At 43.4% G+C, this 16,780-nt stretch overlaps 1 protein-coding gene across 1 annotated transcript in view; it reads left to right on the top strand.

Annotated features, from left to right (window-relative positions):
• The first annotated feature begins 5,062 nt into the window (after nucleotides 1-5,062).
• LOC130374361 (extracellular serine/threonine protein kinase FAM20C-like) overlaps nucleotides 5,063-16,780 on the top strand; it is a 47,554-nt gene continuing 35,836 nt past the window's right edge. Inside the window, exons 1-3 of the mRNA XM_056581086.1 lie at nucleotides 5,063-6,488; nucleotides 7,394-7,587; nucleotides 11,687-11,765. Of these exons, the coding sequence (XP_056437061.1) occupies nucleotides 5,911-6,488; nucleotides 7,394-7,587; nucleotides 11,687-11,765 (851 nt within the window). The 5' untranslated portion in view covers nucleotides 5,063-5,910. The remainder of the gene's footprint in view (nucleotides 6,489-7,393; nucleotides 7,588-11,686; nucleotides 11,766-16,780) is intronic.

Below are 16,780 nucleotides of genomic sequence, written 5' to 3' on the forward strand. Positions count from 1 at the left end.
TCAACGGCGGAACAGGCATAGACATGAGGGAGAGGGAGGAAGTCGTCTGCCCAAATGACTACATGTAAACAGAAGAATAGGAAGATGAAGAAATAAGAGAATGACAGAAATACGAAAATGATTTATGTTCTTAGTAATGGGGTTAGGGTTAGTTAAATGGTAACTATATAGCAAACCCTGACTCTAGAGTCTAGACTATTTCAACAGAGTGAACCTGGGAAATCATATATCTGATTTGAATGAGAAATACGTAAACACACACACACACACACACACACACACACACACACACACACACACACACACACACACACACACACACACACACAGACCCTTGAATATAATCCTTGGACCAGGCAGAACATCTGAACGGGATCTGAACCATGCCACAAAAAAATCCCTCAAACGGTATCCAACAGAAACCCACTTACACACATTCATAGGGCTCACACACACCGAGACACTCACGCACAAACACACACCCTGCACACAAACACCGACCTATCTCAAACCATCCCTTGCACCCTTGTCATGACTGTAAGATTTGAAGGGAACAAATCCTGCTGTGTCAAAGTGATCACAGTCGCTAAGACCCCCTTCCCCGTCGACTGACAATACCCTTTGATAAATCAAGACCCCAGCCCCCCTCCCCCTGCCCTCTTCCATCCTTCCCCCATGCCGACATGTTTGCGTCGTGGTGGCTGGCTTTAGAGGGGATGGAGGGCAGCAGCTTGGGTATGTTCTGGCCAGGATTGTTAGAAGCACTATTGAAGGAGCACCTGCTCCCTGGCAGGTGTCAGGTGGAGAATCAGGAGCTCTGGAGTACAGAGACTGAAGATGAATACGGAGAGGAGAAGAAGGAGAAGAAGAAATAGAAAAAGAATGGAACAACAGAAGAAGAAGAAAAACACCTCATTCCTGACAGAGGTCTCCAACGCGTTAGACCTTTTAATGATCTTTTGGAGTTATGAGCGTTAAGGTTGTTGTTGTTATTGTTCAACTACAGCCCCTTCGGGTAAAGGGTAGTATTGCATATTTATTACACAAGTCTAATTACGAATTAAATAGCATTTATTAACGTTAAAAACAGGAAAGGTACCGGGGTATTGCACATTATCTGAATGCATTTTATCCTTACCTCCTCTTTGATACCGTGGCCAGGCGGAGGGGTAGATGGGTGGTGGGAGGATGAAGGAAGGACCTTGGGGTATGGCAGCTGAAACGGAAGTGTCAGGGGTATTAACATCTGATAACTCAGCCCTTATGACAGACTCGAGGCCAATAGGTGATGTATCGCCACCATTTTGTTTAGCATGTGTCTCTTTGAGGAGGGCAACGCATGTCCCCTCTCTCTCTCTCTCTCTCTCTCTCTCTCTCTCTCTCTCTCTCTCTGAGAAATGTGAATAAAGAATTACACACACACACATACCTCATTCTGGAATCCCAAGGACAATATGTCCCTGTCATTTTCTGTGCGGCGGGGGGGGGGTTGTGTTGTACGTGTATGAAAAGATTGTGGTAGTCGCCTCACCATTACTCTCTACCTTCTTGGCAAGAGAGTTCAAATGCACAGTTTATTTTTCTGACATAACAGAACCATGATCAACCGACAGATTATGGGACTTTCATATTGGACATGAATAGCATTGTTAATACTTTTCAGGTGGAAGGGTTGTTACTCACGGACGCATAGAGGTAGATTGCCTCCAGTCTACTTGTAGTCATCCTGATTGACCTACTTAGCTGCTTCTAAAATTGCAATGTATATGAATTCCCTGTTGGTTCTATTGAATCAAAGCATCTGCTAAATTAGGAAATTGTATTCACATTCTGCAATGAATGTGCTACATTGTAACACGATGCTGTTCGGTGAGTAATCAAAGCTTCAAGAAGATGACAAATAGAAAATATAGAAATTCATTTCGAAAATGGAAAATATAAGATTTGTAATTTGTTATAAATGTTGTTTACTTGACTAAAGTGAAGCATGTGCCAGATTTGTCGACCATGATGGTGAGAGAATGTCCCTACGACGTCCATTCTCAGCTTTAGGGGCTGGATGTGACATGTTTCAACACCCTGGACCTCGGCCCTCAAATCTGGTGCTCTGCTCTGAGTTGCTTTCTGACTAACACACACCTACGTTACACACTATGGTGGAGTGTTGAATACTATTGTCTACGGAACAGCTAATAGGTTTTCCGGTTATAGATTCAAAAGGTTTTCTCAATGTCTGACAAGTAGCTGTGTAGTGGCAGTTTGAATTTATACATGCATATATTATTATTTGGTTTGGCTGCGTCTGCTCCAGTCAGTGAACCCTCAGGTCAAACATCCAGACACTCTGTCAGACACATGCTCCTCTGTGGGTTCCAGCGGGTTGGGCTAGGCCAGAACCTTTGCTGTGGATTGATTTTCATAACCACAGTTCTGGCTGCTGAGATAGATTTTCTGATCCCATCTCTCTCTCAAACCCTTTTAAATCTACTCTTCTTCACGTGGATACACTTCATACTGATCCATGTTTATTAATTCCTATCTTTTTTTGTTATCTGCCTTTGGTACAGGTTTAGTTATTTTCTCTCTGTAAAACACGAAGATTAGATTAGATTCAACTTTATTGTCATTGCACAGAAAGAAGCTATTTACAACGAATGATAGTTATTGTCCAACAGAATGCAAAGTGAAGCCTCAGTAATGGTTGGACGTCGACGCAACCCAAGGGGGTTTACGGACCCATTACATCCTTGCGGACCGTACTTGCGTCCACCGCAAAGGTTGGACGTGTGTCTCTTGAAAAATTGTAATCTTGCGTCGAGGCGACGGAGCAGCAAGGTCTTTGATTGTTCCGCTAATTACATCATTTCCGGCAATCCGCTTCGTCTGTAAATAATCGAAGGCAAAAAGTGATGCCTCACTTTCTACTGCCTACAAGGTTTTTATATTCAATGTTTGAAAGAGAACTGATTGATTGGAATGACCACTAAGGTTGTCGATGCATAAACTATTAGTCTTATGTTTACGGCTAGAATGTGCTGAAGCTCTGAACAAGCATAAAATAGCTGCCAGGACTTTAAGCTGTCTGAAGCTCGCTCTCTCTGTTTTATTTTCAACAAAAGTTAAATGAAATTGAAAACACAATGTAATGAATTGTATGCAAATGCAACAATCATCCTCCAAGGTATATATGTAAACACAAATTGGATATGAAATACCTTACATTGTTGCCTACTTGAAATTGATTGTGATTTGACACAATAGCATAATTGCACACTCAGGGTATCGGACTCTTTACCGCGGCGCTACAATTTCCATACAATTTGCGTTCAATTGTAGAAGCTATTTTCTCCTGAAGCAGGCTACATTGTCAAAGGCCAGAAAAACATTTGTTTTGCTTCCAGAAAACAACAGAAATGCCTAAACCTTTCAGATTCGGGCAGCCAGTGAGGAAAATTGCCGAATCAGACCTCATTGCTCTCAGAACTTCTTTCTCTCTCCTCATTTGTATTGCAGGCAGATAAGGAGTGTAAAACGTATTGTTCCATCTTGGCAGAATCTGAGCTCCGAGAAACTGTTACTATGACAAACGTCATTTGTTAAGACAACTGTGCCTTTTAAAACTTTAAAGTATGGTTGATTTTGTGTTTCCATACAAACTTTCTAATTTAGAGAGCGATGAATTGGTATGTTTCTTTTGTTAGCGATGAGACGCTGTTTTATTTAGATGCGCAAATCTGGCAGTGTGAACGTCAAGTCAAAGCCTCTGGGAGAAGGGTCCCGCAGCCAATGGGAGCTGCATCTTGGCCCACTTGGAAACACAGACTCACACACATACATACTCACATGCATGCTTACACACACACACATACTCACACGCATGCATGCATGCATGTTATTATATACACACACACACACATGCATACATACACACCCAGACAAACACACACATACATACACATAGATGCGCACACACACACACACACACACACACACACAAACAGACAAACACACACATACATACACATAGATGCGCACACACACACGCGCACACACACACACACACACACACACACACACACACACACACACACACACACACACACACACACACACACAAACACTAAACAGATCCATACATAAATGGACGGGACACACTTATTAAATGAACAGCACATAGATTTGGGATATATCGTTGCATTATACACCGAACACACTAAAAGCAAATGGAATTCATGTCATGAAATAAGTGAAGACATTTCATCTATATGTGCATGGTGCCCCCCACTCGCTACACTGCAAGTCGTCTCCTTCTGACAAATGGACTAAAGATATCTGATGCATGAGGGAAATATTTGTATATTTAGCTGAACCGTTTAAGGCCAGTTCTTTGCCTTGAGAGCAATCAAAACCAGAATTTGCTTAATCATGAATGATGGGATGTTTCATGGATTTCATGTATTATTTTCAGATTTGACAGTTGTAATTGATTGGGGTTGGCCTGGCCTTGTTTGCTGTAAATTAAAGTTTGACATGCTTCATCACCAAACCGCGAGTAAATGGCCTTTGACAAGGCCCATAAATAGTTATACAGTGTTGTTTTTACTGCAACACATCAGCCAATAATTAAATGCTATTATGGTTTTAATTAATTACATTTGGCAAGTCAAATGTGAACAACAGCTCAAATACATGCAATAAATCAAAAAACATTTTACTTTAACATAGGCCTCCATTGGAGGTGCCATAGAAGGTGCCAGTTTATTTAGACTTTTCCTGTCAGGTAGTCGTTTCAGCGTTGATTAAATGACCAGTAAATTGTAAGTGCCTACATTGAATCAAGGTCTAGGTCGATTAAGCACTTTAATTTTGGCAATATTCCGGGAAGTGCACCGTGCCTACTATCGCACCTGCGCTGCCCACCAGCATGCCTCGTCACAGCACCCTCTGCCTGTGCACCGGTTAGTTGCAGGCGTGTTAGGGGTGAATCATTTCAAAGCTGCTCTCTCGCTGGTGCTCGCCTTTTTCTCATATCACTTCTGCGACTTGTCTGCTCTGTGTAGCCTACACGCAGCCAATCTCTGTCGGATGACGCCGGAACAAGGCTGGGCTCACGAGGGTTTGATCAAAATATTGAACACGCCCACCCCTGGAAATAACACTTCGAGGGAAAGTGAAGTCTTTGGGAAAGCAAGGCGATCGCGGGACGACTGATACCGGGAATCCGTGCACCTGTCAATCAGTCTCTTGTGATTTTTCGTGTACCTCGGCCGAATGAAGGTGGTTGACTGGGACGACATCCAGGAATATTGTGTTTCTTTGTTATTAAACTACGAAGTCGCATACTTTTTGGGGGGATATGATTAACAAAACAAATCTTTGAAAGACTGTGGTTAGCACACTGGGTTAAAATGTGTGCGCTTTTTGTATCGAGATTCTTATCTTGCCCATGATTCGTCACATCGTGTCTCAAGTTATGGCAGTTTTTTTTAAACAGATTATCAAGGATAACCACATTTTTTAGATATTATTCGCCGCATGCTCCATGGCTATTGGGTTTATATTCAATAGCGCATTGAATGAAGAGCGTACCATCTCGCCTGCGAAGGGACCACTGATCGCAATGTGTCGTGTTATTGTCTACCTCGTCGCAAGAGATGAGGATTCCGTGCGAATATAACTGTTTCGTGGTGTTTTGTGCGGACGGAGTGGCCGACATACCATGGATTACGTGTGGAAGGATAACAGACAATAATAAATCGAGCAACGTCGTTGCCTATTGCCTAGCGTAACAGTATGAAGAAATCGATTGCGTTGATGTAAAGCGTGTGTCTCTGTGTTATTGTGTGTGAACAGGCTCTGTTGAAGAGGGAACAATACCTATGCATTGTTGTGTGTAAAAAGCACAAAACAATGATCAAAATGATATTGTTTCGTAAATTCCGGGTGTTTATACTGATGGTCTTTCTGGTGGCGTGCACCATGCACATCATGATAGACCTGCTGCCCAAGCTGGAGAAGCGTGCGGTTGGAGCTGGGAGCGCTGACGGCGGCTGCCAATGCCCACACAGCGGCAACCCAAGCGAGGACACGCAGAACTGGGCAAAGCAGCGCGCCCGGTCGATGGCGGAGGCGGGCTGGCCTAACAAGCACACGCTGAGGATCCTGCAAGACTTCAGCAGCGAGCCCAACTCCAACCTCTCCTCACGCTCCCTCGAGAAGGCGACGGCGGCCGCGGAGAGAGCGGAACATGCTCATCAGCGGAAGAAACCTTTGAACATACGAGGCGACACCGCGGGAGACCGCAAGTCTCTCATTGGCAGCGGGAGCCGGACGATGGTCCCTGTGACCGTTGTGTCGTCTCGTCTCCTTGCGCTGTTCGAGCACCCTTTGTATCGGATTGACCTTCCACCACTCACGGAGGATGACACCCTGTTCAACGTCAACAAGGACATACGGTTCTACCCCCGAGCCGCCGGGAACCAAGGGTGGTAAGCCACACCACCCCACATAATATAAGGACCTAAAGTTAAATGTGATAGATGCACAAGCGCCATTGTGCGGTATTTATATAGACTACAGATACCACCCGGATGCTATTTGTTTTGTATCACTCCCTGCACTAGACAATCGAAAAATCGAATGTTGTTATTATTATTGTTATTATTATTATAACATTATTATAATAATATTAATTATTATATAATAGGCGCTTGGAGCATTAGTACTATCAGAAGATAGTGAAAGTGGTAGTATTTGTTGGTTAATGATGACAATGATGATAATTCTATTTTTAAGTTTTTCTTAGGAACAAACTCCATCTCCTTCCTAATAGCCAATCACAGGAATGGCGTTCAGTTTAGTCCAACGCTATCTATCCCATTGGAATCAGTCCACTCTCTTAATATCTGTCATTCATCTTTATCTCATCCCTTTTTTTCTTTATCAGCCGCTACTGTGATATAGGATTCCCTTAGGCCTTCTCTCTGTCAATTCAGGTCAATGTCTCTTGTCAATGTTGTCGACGGTTCATGTATAATGAGGTACATCCATATTTTAATGAATGAAGTATCCACATCCGTTTGTTACTTTGTTCTTCTGCTTCCTGAGGAAGTTTATTGTGTAGTCGTGTTGTCTTTTAATCCACGTTCTATTTGGATTTCCGTATATTTCCCTAATGTTATAGTCACAATAGTTCTTGTTAGGCTGTTCGACAATGAACTGACTATTTAATGCAACAGTCCTATCGAGTGAACGTATGGTTCTGACTTCACGGACCCAGACAGATCAGCCAAGCCACTGAAACAGCAGAAGGTACCAACCGACATGACGAGACACACCCAGTAACCGACCCTAGAACTGACCACGACCACCTTTACCCCCGCCCCCCTGCCAGGCACAACGACGGCAACGAGGAGGGTGTGGCGGAGGAGGATGAGTACCGGCCGACGGGGGAGGGGGCTGCCGAGTCCTACCCCAACTGGCTGCGCTTTCACATCGGGATCAACCGCTACCAGCTGTTCCCCAGGCACAGCCTTGCGCTGGACGCCCTGCTCAGAGACCTGGCCAGTCTCAAGATCACCAGCGTGGGTGAGTCAAGTCAGCCAGTCAGTCACATAAGCCGGTCTAGTCAGTCAGTCACTCAGACTGTGTGATGATGGTGTTTTTTATGAGAACATATGTTGTGGATTGTGTGTGTGTGTGTGTGTGTGTGTGTGTGTGTGTGTGTGTGTGTGTGTGTGTGTGTGTGTGTGTGTGTGTGTGTGTGTGTGTGTGTGTGTGCATGCACGTGTGAGTGCATGCATGCATAAGTGTGTGTTCATGTGTGTGTTTGTGTGTTTCTTCAATGAGATGAAAGGAATTGGCCTGCGTATGATACCTTAGCGGTGTGTTTGTGGATGGCTAACCATTCGGAATTGAATCAACCTTGACAGGATTGTCTGCCTTGTTAGACTGTAAGTCTTGATTTTGTTTCCTTATTTTTGTTGGAGTAGCACAGCTTCTCTTTTATGTTCACAACCCTGTGTAGTTACATTTGTTTTGGTCACCAGAAGGTATTTCTTGATATTGGGACTGGATGGTATGAATACACATCCAAAGGAATTTGAAATGAATGCGCCTTGTTCTCAAATCGCCCATGTTCTGAAATATAAGAGTACTGACTTTGTCTCCACACAAATTAACCATCTTTAACATATGTATCATGTTCCATTACAAGAGAAATCAGGACCTTGATAACAAATTGACGTTATCACCATGGACTGTGTACTCCATAGACATTATAGTGTGTGTATGTAGAGGTGCTTGTGTGTTTTCGTTCAAATTGTACATCCAGCATTTCCCATTAGCTTTGCATTTACTTACGAAATGTAAGTTAATTTGTAACCAGAGTTGTGTGAGTTTTTTTGCATTGGAGTGTGTGTGTGGGTAATGAGTGTGCATGTGTGTGTGTTTGCGTGCATGTGTGTGTGTGTGTGTTTGCGCGTGTGTGTGTGTGTGTGTGTGTGTGTGTGTGTGTGTGTGTGTGTGTGTGTGTGTGTGTGTGTGTGTGTGTGTGTGTGTGTGTGTGTGTGTCTGCTGGTGTGAGTTCCTCGTATATGCTCCACCACATCACCACATCCGCCCGCTTACTGCTGCCTCATCGCTAATTCGCCGCTGTGTTCCCGATCTGAAGGAGGGTTAGCAGGTCCCATCCATTAGCCCTTCCTTTCCAAGCTAGTACCCTCTCCATCACCACTCCCTGGCTACTCACGCCTGCAGCTCCGCCAGTCCCCAGGTGTGGTGGATAGGCTGCTCAGGGCCTGTCTAGCAATGTGCCGTCTATCAATCAGCCCTCCGTCTTTGTGCAGGGAGAGCCTTTTAAGCGCTGTCAACCTGCACAGGCAAATTGAAACCCAGGTGGAATCCGTAAGGGGGAATGGATGTTGTACAAAATGTGGTACAAATCGTATTTTTTTTACCGCCGTCATCAATCTCACCATTTATTACTTATTCGCTATATATCCATCCAAATGTCTGTCTGTCTGTCTGTCTGTCTGTCTGTCTGTCTGTCTGTCTGTCTGTCTGTCTGTCTGTCTGTCTGTCTGTCTGTCACGTTAATTATTGACCTTGAACACTCCGGAAAACGCTCTGAGATGTTATCTTTTAATGCAAGTATAAAAATATGCATTCAGCAGAACAAAACAAGAGCCTTATCTAAACAATGCTGCATCATTCTTCCTGAGCAACTCTATCTATCCTATCTATCTATCCATCCATCCATACCCCACACATACATATATCTATCTCTCTGTCTTTCTTTCTTTTTACGTTTTATGTCCATCAGTTTTCTTCCTCTGTGTCTGTCTGTCTGTCTGCATGCCTTTTTGTGTTGCTCTAGATCTGTCTGTCAGTCTGTTTATTTTTCTCTGCTCTGGTTTCTCTGTCTGTTCAGTTTTCATGCTTGGTGTTTGCTGAGACTCATAAATAATGAATCATAAGTCATACGTATGGTAGAGCAAAGCAGTACAGGTGAAGGGAGGGGTATAGGAAGGGGTATAGGAGGAGCGTAAGTAGGAGGGGTGTCCATCCATAAGGAGAGCTGGGTGGTGACGCTGAAGATGACGAAGAAAAAGCCTGGAGCTTTTTCAAACCCAATGAAGTCGAAAAATGTAAAATTACATTCATTTAATCATTTATCGAGGTATGTTAGTCTTTTGCCCCATGTGAAATCGTAGACAGGCAAATAGACAGACAATTGATTGAATTGTGGACTGCTGATTCGAAATGATGATGCCAGCCAACTGAGAGGTTTTGAATGCCTCGTACTAATCTGTTGTTACTAACCCGAACCTTTTGTGCATGTTATTAGAGAGATAGATAAATACATCGATGCATTGATGGACAGAAAGTAGCAGGATATTGTAACAAAACTAATGTCCATACGAGCAAAACAAGTGGCTTTATCTGCTCCTAGGTTTAAGATACTTTTTCTTGTGCCATTTTTTGTGTATTGATACTTTTTTTGGTCATCTTGTTTCATATTTTTTGTATTGATGACAATCTATTAAGTCCAGAAACAAAATGGAGTATTCTGCATGAAGTTTTGAGAAGCTTACCAAAAGCTTACATTCAGGAGCACCCCCCCCTCCCCCTTCACACACACACACACACACACACACACACACACACACACACACACACACACACACACACACACACACACACACACACACACACACACACGTTACTCACAAACACGCCTGTACACACACACACACACACACACACACACACACACACACACACACACACACACACACACACACACACACACACACACACACACACACACACACAAACCTGTACACGCACACACACACACACACACACACACACAAACCTGTACACGCACACACACACACACACACACACACACACACACACACACACACACACACACACACACACACACACACACACACACACACACACACAAAGGCTTTCATTACCATAAGTGCATCTCTCTCATAACCGACTGTGTGTATCAAATGGAATCTTGATCCGTGTAATTATGTACATAGAAGCTTTGAGACAAGCAAAAACAGGCAGACAAGCGGCCTGCTTGCCAGTTGGCTAGAAAATCTAGCCAATCAGCCAGCCTAGCCTCCAGTCAGTCAGTCAATTAGAAAGTCAGTTAGCCAAACAGTAAGTCAGTCAGTTAGTTTGGTCCAGCCGGTCAGTCAGTCAAACAGTAGGCCAGTCAGACTCAGTCAGCCAAACAGTCAGTCAGCCAAACAGTCATCTTTTGAGCCAGTCAGTAAGTGAGTAAGTGTGCTACAGGGGAGGCTTATGTTGATATTGGGGTTAGGCAGCAGAGCAGTGCTGTGTAATCTGTCCAAGTTAATGCGCTGTAATAAAGGGGAAAATCCCCTGAAAGCCTGTCCATGATGACAGGAACACTAGGCATTGAGACAGGGACCGCCGGCCCTATTGTCTGAGTGGTAGGCAAGCTGGACCGCTAGGCTTGTCGCCACAGAGATGAGTGATGGAATCACATGAGCCCTGTAGATATGATGAACCAGGCGGCAGAATCAGAGGCCCTCCTGGGGAAGGGGAGTTCAATACAGAGTACAGCGTGTGGGGGGGGGGGGGGGGGGGGCATTGGTCATCTTGTGCCATGTGACATGGATGTGGTTCCTGTAAGTTCTTAGTCAGTTTGATCTACATTGAGACCCAAACAGACAAACAAACATGATGATTATTCAAGCTCTGAGCAGATGCGACATTTTCACATCTCCGGTGAACATTATTTAATCATGATGAATGATTTGGTACAACCGGAAGGTTAACTCAAAATCATACTGTCATTATTGTTAGTATTTTATCCGAACAAAAGGACCCTCCCTGTTTCCAACCCTCTCTCAGTACAGGTATGCCAGGAGGCGCTTTTTCTGACCCATTTCCCTCTGATTACACCAAATGGTGGTCAAATTGGTCTGCATTTTAGATCACGCTACCAATCTGTCTGTGTAAAACAATGGTCATATTGCCAAAGAAAGGATTTGAGCTGGCAAGTGTGTGGGCTTGTGATTTGTGTGCATGTGTGTGTGTGTGTGTGTGTTTGTTTGGCTATTGGGCTTTGTGTGTTCTTGCCTAAATTTACGTTTGTCATTTTCCTGTGTTTTTTTGTCTTATGAATTTTCGTCAGCCATGAAGTCGGGAGGCACTCAGCTGAAGTTGATAATGACCTTTCAGAACTATGGACAAGCCCTGTTCAAGCCCATGAAGTAAGTCGAACCACCATCTGATATTTTGACCATTCATTGTTTTGACACCTAGCTCTACGCCTCGGTACAACTCTCCCGATTACTACATGATGTATCGTGGGGGTTATCTCAGCCATGGTTGAGAAGGAATTGGGGGAAATTAACTTTGCCTTTGACTCCCTGAAGAACATGAATCGCGACATGGAGGAGAAAGGGATTGTTGCCCGCGATTGTCTCCCGCGGTGGTCCCTCGGCAGCGGGCAGCGAGGCTCCGGCGGGAGACAATCGCGGGCAACAATCACTTTCTCCTCCATGTCACGGTTCAGTCCATTTCAGATTGATGAGGAAGTGGAAGAACCAGAGTTGTCAGAGAACCCGACGCAGTCGTTTGAGATTCATAATATCATCTTTTGGTCGTGTTAATATGTATTATATGATATAGATATCGATGTATAAGATATAGAGCTCCAGGACTCCCGCCGGAGCACCTGGAGTGTTCTAGAATATTTACAGATTACGGAGGCTGCGCCTGTGTGCGCCTCTCCATTGCGATACGTCCACTGTAAAGAGAGCGCATGGTACCGTGGCCGCAAGCTGCTCAGGGCCACACCCCCACCCTCCCCCTTGACCCGCCTCTCTCCTCCTCGTTTTCATTAAAGCTATAGACACCGAAACGGCGTATTTGGGGAAAGTTCAATGTGCGACTGACAGTGGTAGTGGCTGTAATTCTGCACCACGGCTGATTTCGGGAACGTCTTCAAACTGTTATAGGGCCCACTAATATCTGTATTAGAGATTCCATAAAGTAGCATGCTATGGGACCTTTAATTAACATGAAGAGGCTGATGTATTAATTAAAAACGAAGTCTAGCAGGGCCCAGAGAATTGGGTCTACTGGGAGCTACAACAGCAGCAAGCTCAGTGTGAAAAAAAGAAAAGAAAAAATAAGATTCACATTCAGACACGCACACAAACTGTTCCACCTGGATGATGCATTTCTGTCGGCTGGTTGTTTCACCATCATGGACACACAGATAAACAGTAGCCAACTGGGTCTGGATCAGAAGTAATCCTGCAGTGTGTGTGTGTGTGTGTGTGTGTGTGCGTGTGCGTGTGCGTGTGTGTGTGTGTGTGTGCGCTTTGATTGCTTGGAAGTTTTTCTTGCTGCAGAGACCTTGTCTCAGTAGGACTGTATTGGAGAAAGAAAAGGTGTGTGTGTGCGTATTTGTTTCAGAGAGAGTGTGTGGATTTGTGTGTGTGTGAAAAGTATGTGTGTGTGTGTGTGTGTCTGTGTGTTTCACATGTGCATATGTGTCGATGCATTTTTGTGTACATCCCAATGTACCATGTGTGTATAGGTGGGCAATTACGTGCAATTACGGCCGGTTATTCAGCGCGAACACTGAATAACCGGCCGATGAAGGCCGCTTGTTGCCGTTGTCCTGGCCTGCAGTGGCATTCAACAAGAAACCACTTAACGTATTACTGTATCCTTCTAAACGCACATTATCATAACCTTCCTATAAAGCGTCATTAAGAGCCTGGGGGCAGAGAATGCTTGATGTTGGAGCACTTTTACTTTGAAAATGATTGATGACTCATCGTAGCTTGTCATCAATCACTTTCAATTTAATTACACTTTCATTACACATCCAAGGCTATCTTTTGGGCTTGCAGCTTTTAAGCAGCTCCATCCAAAGGTTGGACTTACATTTTAGTAGAGCTATGGTTTGTTTTGTTTGTTTGATGGTGAATCACTGACTTAACTTCTTGAAGATAAAGCAGATAATTACTCATTATGTCACATGAAAAACACACACTGGTGCTTCTGTGTGTGTGTGTCTGTGTGTGTCCGTGTATGCAAGGATTTCTTACATGGATTTTTATATTTCAGTATGAGGCTATAATTCTCTGCACTTTTTTGTTCTTTTTTTAACCTGCACTATGATGTGAATATGCAACTATTAAAGGTTGGGTATGGGATTTGCGAAACGCCAGCAGATTTTGAAAATACAGAACTCAAATGGTCCTACCCCCTCTCCTTCAACGCTGACTCTGACTCCACCCATTCCAAGTACATGGACGCGCAATCATGCACGAGCGCGAACACAGATGCGCGAGAGCGAGCCAGGTTAGCTAGGTTGGAGTTTAGGGTTGTCTTCTAATGCTAGGTCCATATGTGGATTAGCTAGTTAGCTAGCTCCAGTAGCTACCGCAGGATAACAAACAGAAGCTTACTCTGGGTCACGAGCTTTGAGTACGAGCACGAAGGGGTCACGCGCGGGGAGCGGGGGAGGGGGAGTGCAGTATGACCGTTTGATTGACGTACTTACTGTCCAATGCCACATGGTGGTTCTAGAAATCATTGGCTGGAGTTTTTCGAGCCCTGCCTGTTCCACAGATGATTGACTTGTTTAATTTTCATGTCAGTACTTCTAACTCAGTGGCCGTAAGTGGGATATGATAAGGATTTCAAGTAATTTTGCAAAAATGGCCAAAAAAGAGAATTCCATCCCCAACCTTTAAATCAAATATATGAACAAATAATAAAAAATGCAGATTGTAGTTTGATGTCATCTGCACATAATAATCCATAGATTCACCCTGCAGTCCACATTCTAATAATAAAGGGAGAATTTGGGATATGTAGATCCATTAGGATGAGATTATTATATATATTACCTTTACTACAGTAGTAGATTTGATTTAAATTGCATTGAAGCAAATGTGAAACTAACATGGTAATGTCATAAAAACTCCCCTGCAACGTATAATTTCACTGCGTTTCAAGCAGAAAGAATGTTATCCCTTAAAGCCATCCAAAATCTGCTATGACTTTAATTATGCGGCAGCTTCCAAATTACATGTTAGCCATTGCCACAGTACCACATTTAGCCTGTCAAAATCCTTTGTAACTTATTATTTGGTCCATATTATTTGGTCTGTCGCGATCTCCTCTCATTAGTGCTTACAGACTCTGTGCTAAAGTCCTTGATTTGGCGATGACAACCAACCATAATCTCAATGTTTTCAGTGAGAGTACAGTGTACAAAAAACATGCTTTATATGTCAGAGTGCAAGACACAGGCCTGCCATTCCAATCATTGAACAAATGTTCTCCACCACTCTGGTTGTTGTAGTTCTGCTCTTTTCAGATTTTTGGGGTTATTCCACAGATTCTATTGAAAATGTTAGATAATTGTGCAGACAACTCTACTTCATAAGCTAACAGTTTACAAGAACCATCACTTTCTCTTTTTTTCCAGGTGTGATGGACAAGTGTCTGACAAGATTTTGTTTGTTTGACTGACTTTCTGTAGTTTTCAGGACTCCAAACTCACCTCAGACTGCTTGATACTTTTGACTCATTGTATATTAGTACAATTTGTGTTGCAACCACAACAATGCAACAAAAAAACAAGTCTATTTTTGATAAACCAGCAATGGTGAAAACATTTAAGTAGTAGCTCTACTACTTTCCCTGCAGATTGCTCATTTTTATAATTTGAACATGCAATGGTTGGTATTAATAAATGTCACTTCCCTGAAAAAGTAGGGCCAATGATAATGGTGCTTAAAATGAGAGACAGGGAGACAGAGAGTGAGAGTCAGAGAAAAAGAGACAGAGACAGAGGATTAGGATTAACAAGCACAGGCAGAATAAAGACGGAGTAGGATTTTGATCACAAGAGAGAGAGAGAGCTGGTTAAGAAGATAATATGAACTAGAGTGAGAAGTCAAAGGGCAGGGGGTGGGTGGTCATGCCAACCTGAATAGCTGCCAGCGACCATCCTGGCTTGGTCTTAATCTTGCCAAGCATCTGACGGCGTCAGTTGGAACCAACGTGAACGCCTCACTAATTACATTCCCCAAGTCGGGGTATGAAAAGAGAAGTGAATGATAAGAAAGGTCCCTATATTTGCACAGAAAGAAATATGATTCCCTTCCATTACTGGTAAATCTTTCTAATTTGTAATACTAATATATTTGATATTTCACATATCAACTAGATAAAAATATATCGTTTTTAAATTCGTAAATTAATTATTAATGACATTTTTTTACCCAAACTAGTGGGCTTGCACAGTGTATGGCAATGTTATATAGGCTTCTGCTTTCGTGTGGGGATTGGACTGTGTGTGTGTATGTCTGTGTGTGTGTGTCTGTGTGTGTGTGTGTGTATGTGTGTATGTGAATTGTCTGTGTGTGAATTGTGTGTGTAGATGCCGTGGGTATAACCAGGAGAAGCGGGGCCCGCCTCACATCTTATCTGCATGAACTGAATCAGATCTGACAGGGCTATGCAGCGCTAGCTAGCGAGCGCTGGGTGTGCTACGTTTCCCTGTGTTTGAAGGCTACACCCGGGAGGCCTGTAGGTTCATTGGCTAGGCTGAAGGCTGTTTCATAACCACAAATACAATACATTTCAGGGGATGGGTTAGGGTGGTAGATGGCTATATACTTTTTGGTTAGGGAACAGATGCTAACTAATGGTTGATAATTAGTGTGATTTGAGCAAAGAAATAAATCTAAAGCGGTGATTCTCAACTGGGCTGGCCTTGGGACCCATATTCGCCCATTGTCATTAAGTCGCCACCCGCTTTGATACAATTCAAATCAATTTCTCAAAAATGGGAGAAATAAATAAAAGTGAACACACATAAGCAGGCCAGTGTCATAAAATAAACAAATATTTTCATCCCTGCATTCAAATCACAGTACTCTAGCAATAATGAAAAAAGTATTTGACCACACTCCGTGACCAATTAAGAACAAGATCAGGACCTTCTTTTGGGTCGTAACCCACCATTTGAGAAACACTGCTCTAGAACACTTTATCTCTCTCTATCAGCATGGGTTTTTGCAGAGCCATAGAGAAAGAGAGTTGCGTCATCCATCAGGCCAATTATTTTTGAGAAATATCTGACAATGGAGACCCTCAATAAGTCCAAACCGAAAAGCAGGAGAAGGGTTTTTACAGCTCGATAGTAAGTTAAATGGAAGCAATGGCAGATTAATGGGCATAAACCAAGATA

The sequence above is a fragment of the Gadus chalcogrammus genome, chromosome 2 (assembly GCF_026213295.1).
Source record: "Gadus chalcogrammus isolate NIFS_2021 chromosome 2, NIFS_Gcha_1.0, whole genome shotgun sequence".
NCBI classification, from domain to species: Eukaryota; Metazoa; Chordata; class Actinopteri; order Gadiformes; family Gadidae; genus Gadus; species Gadus chalcogrammus.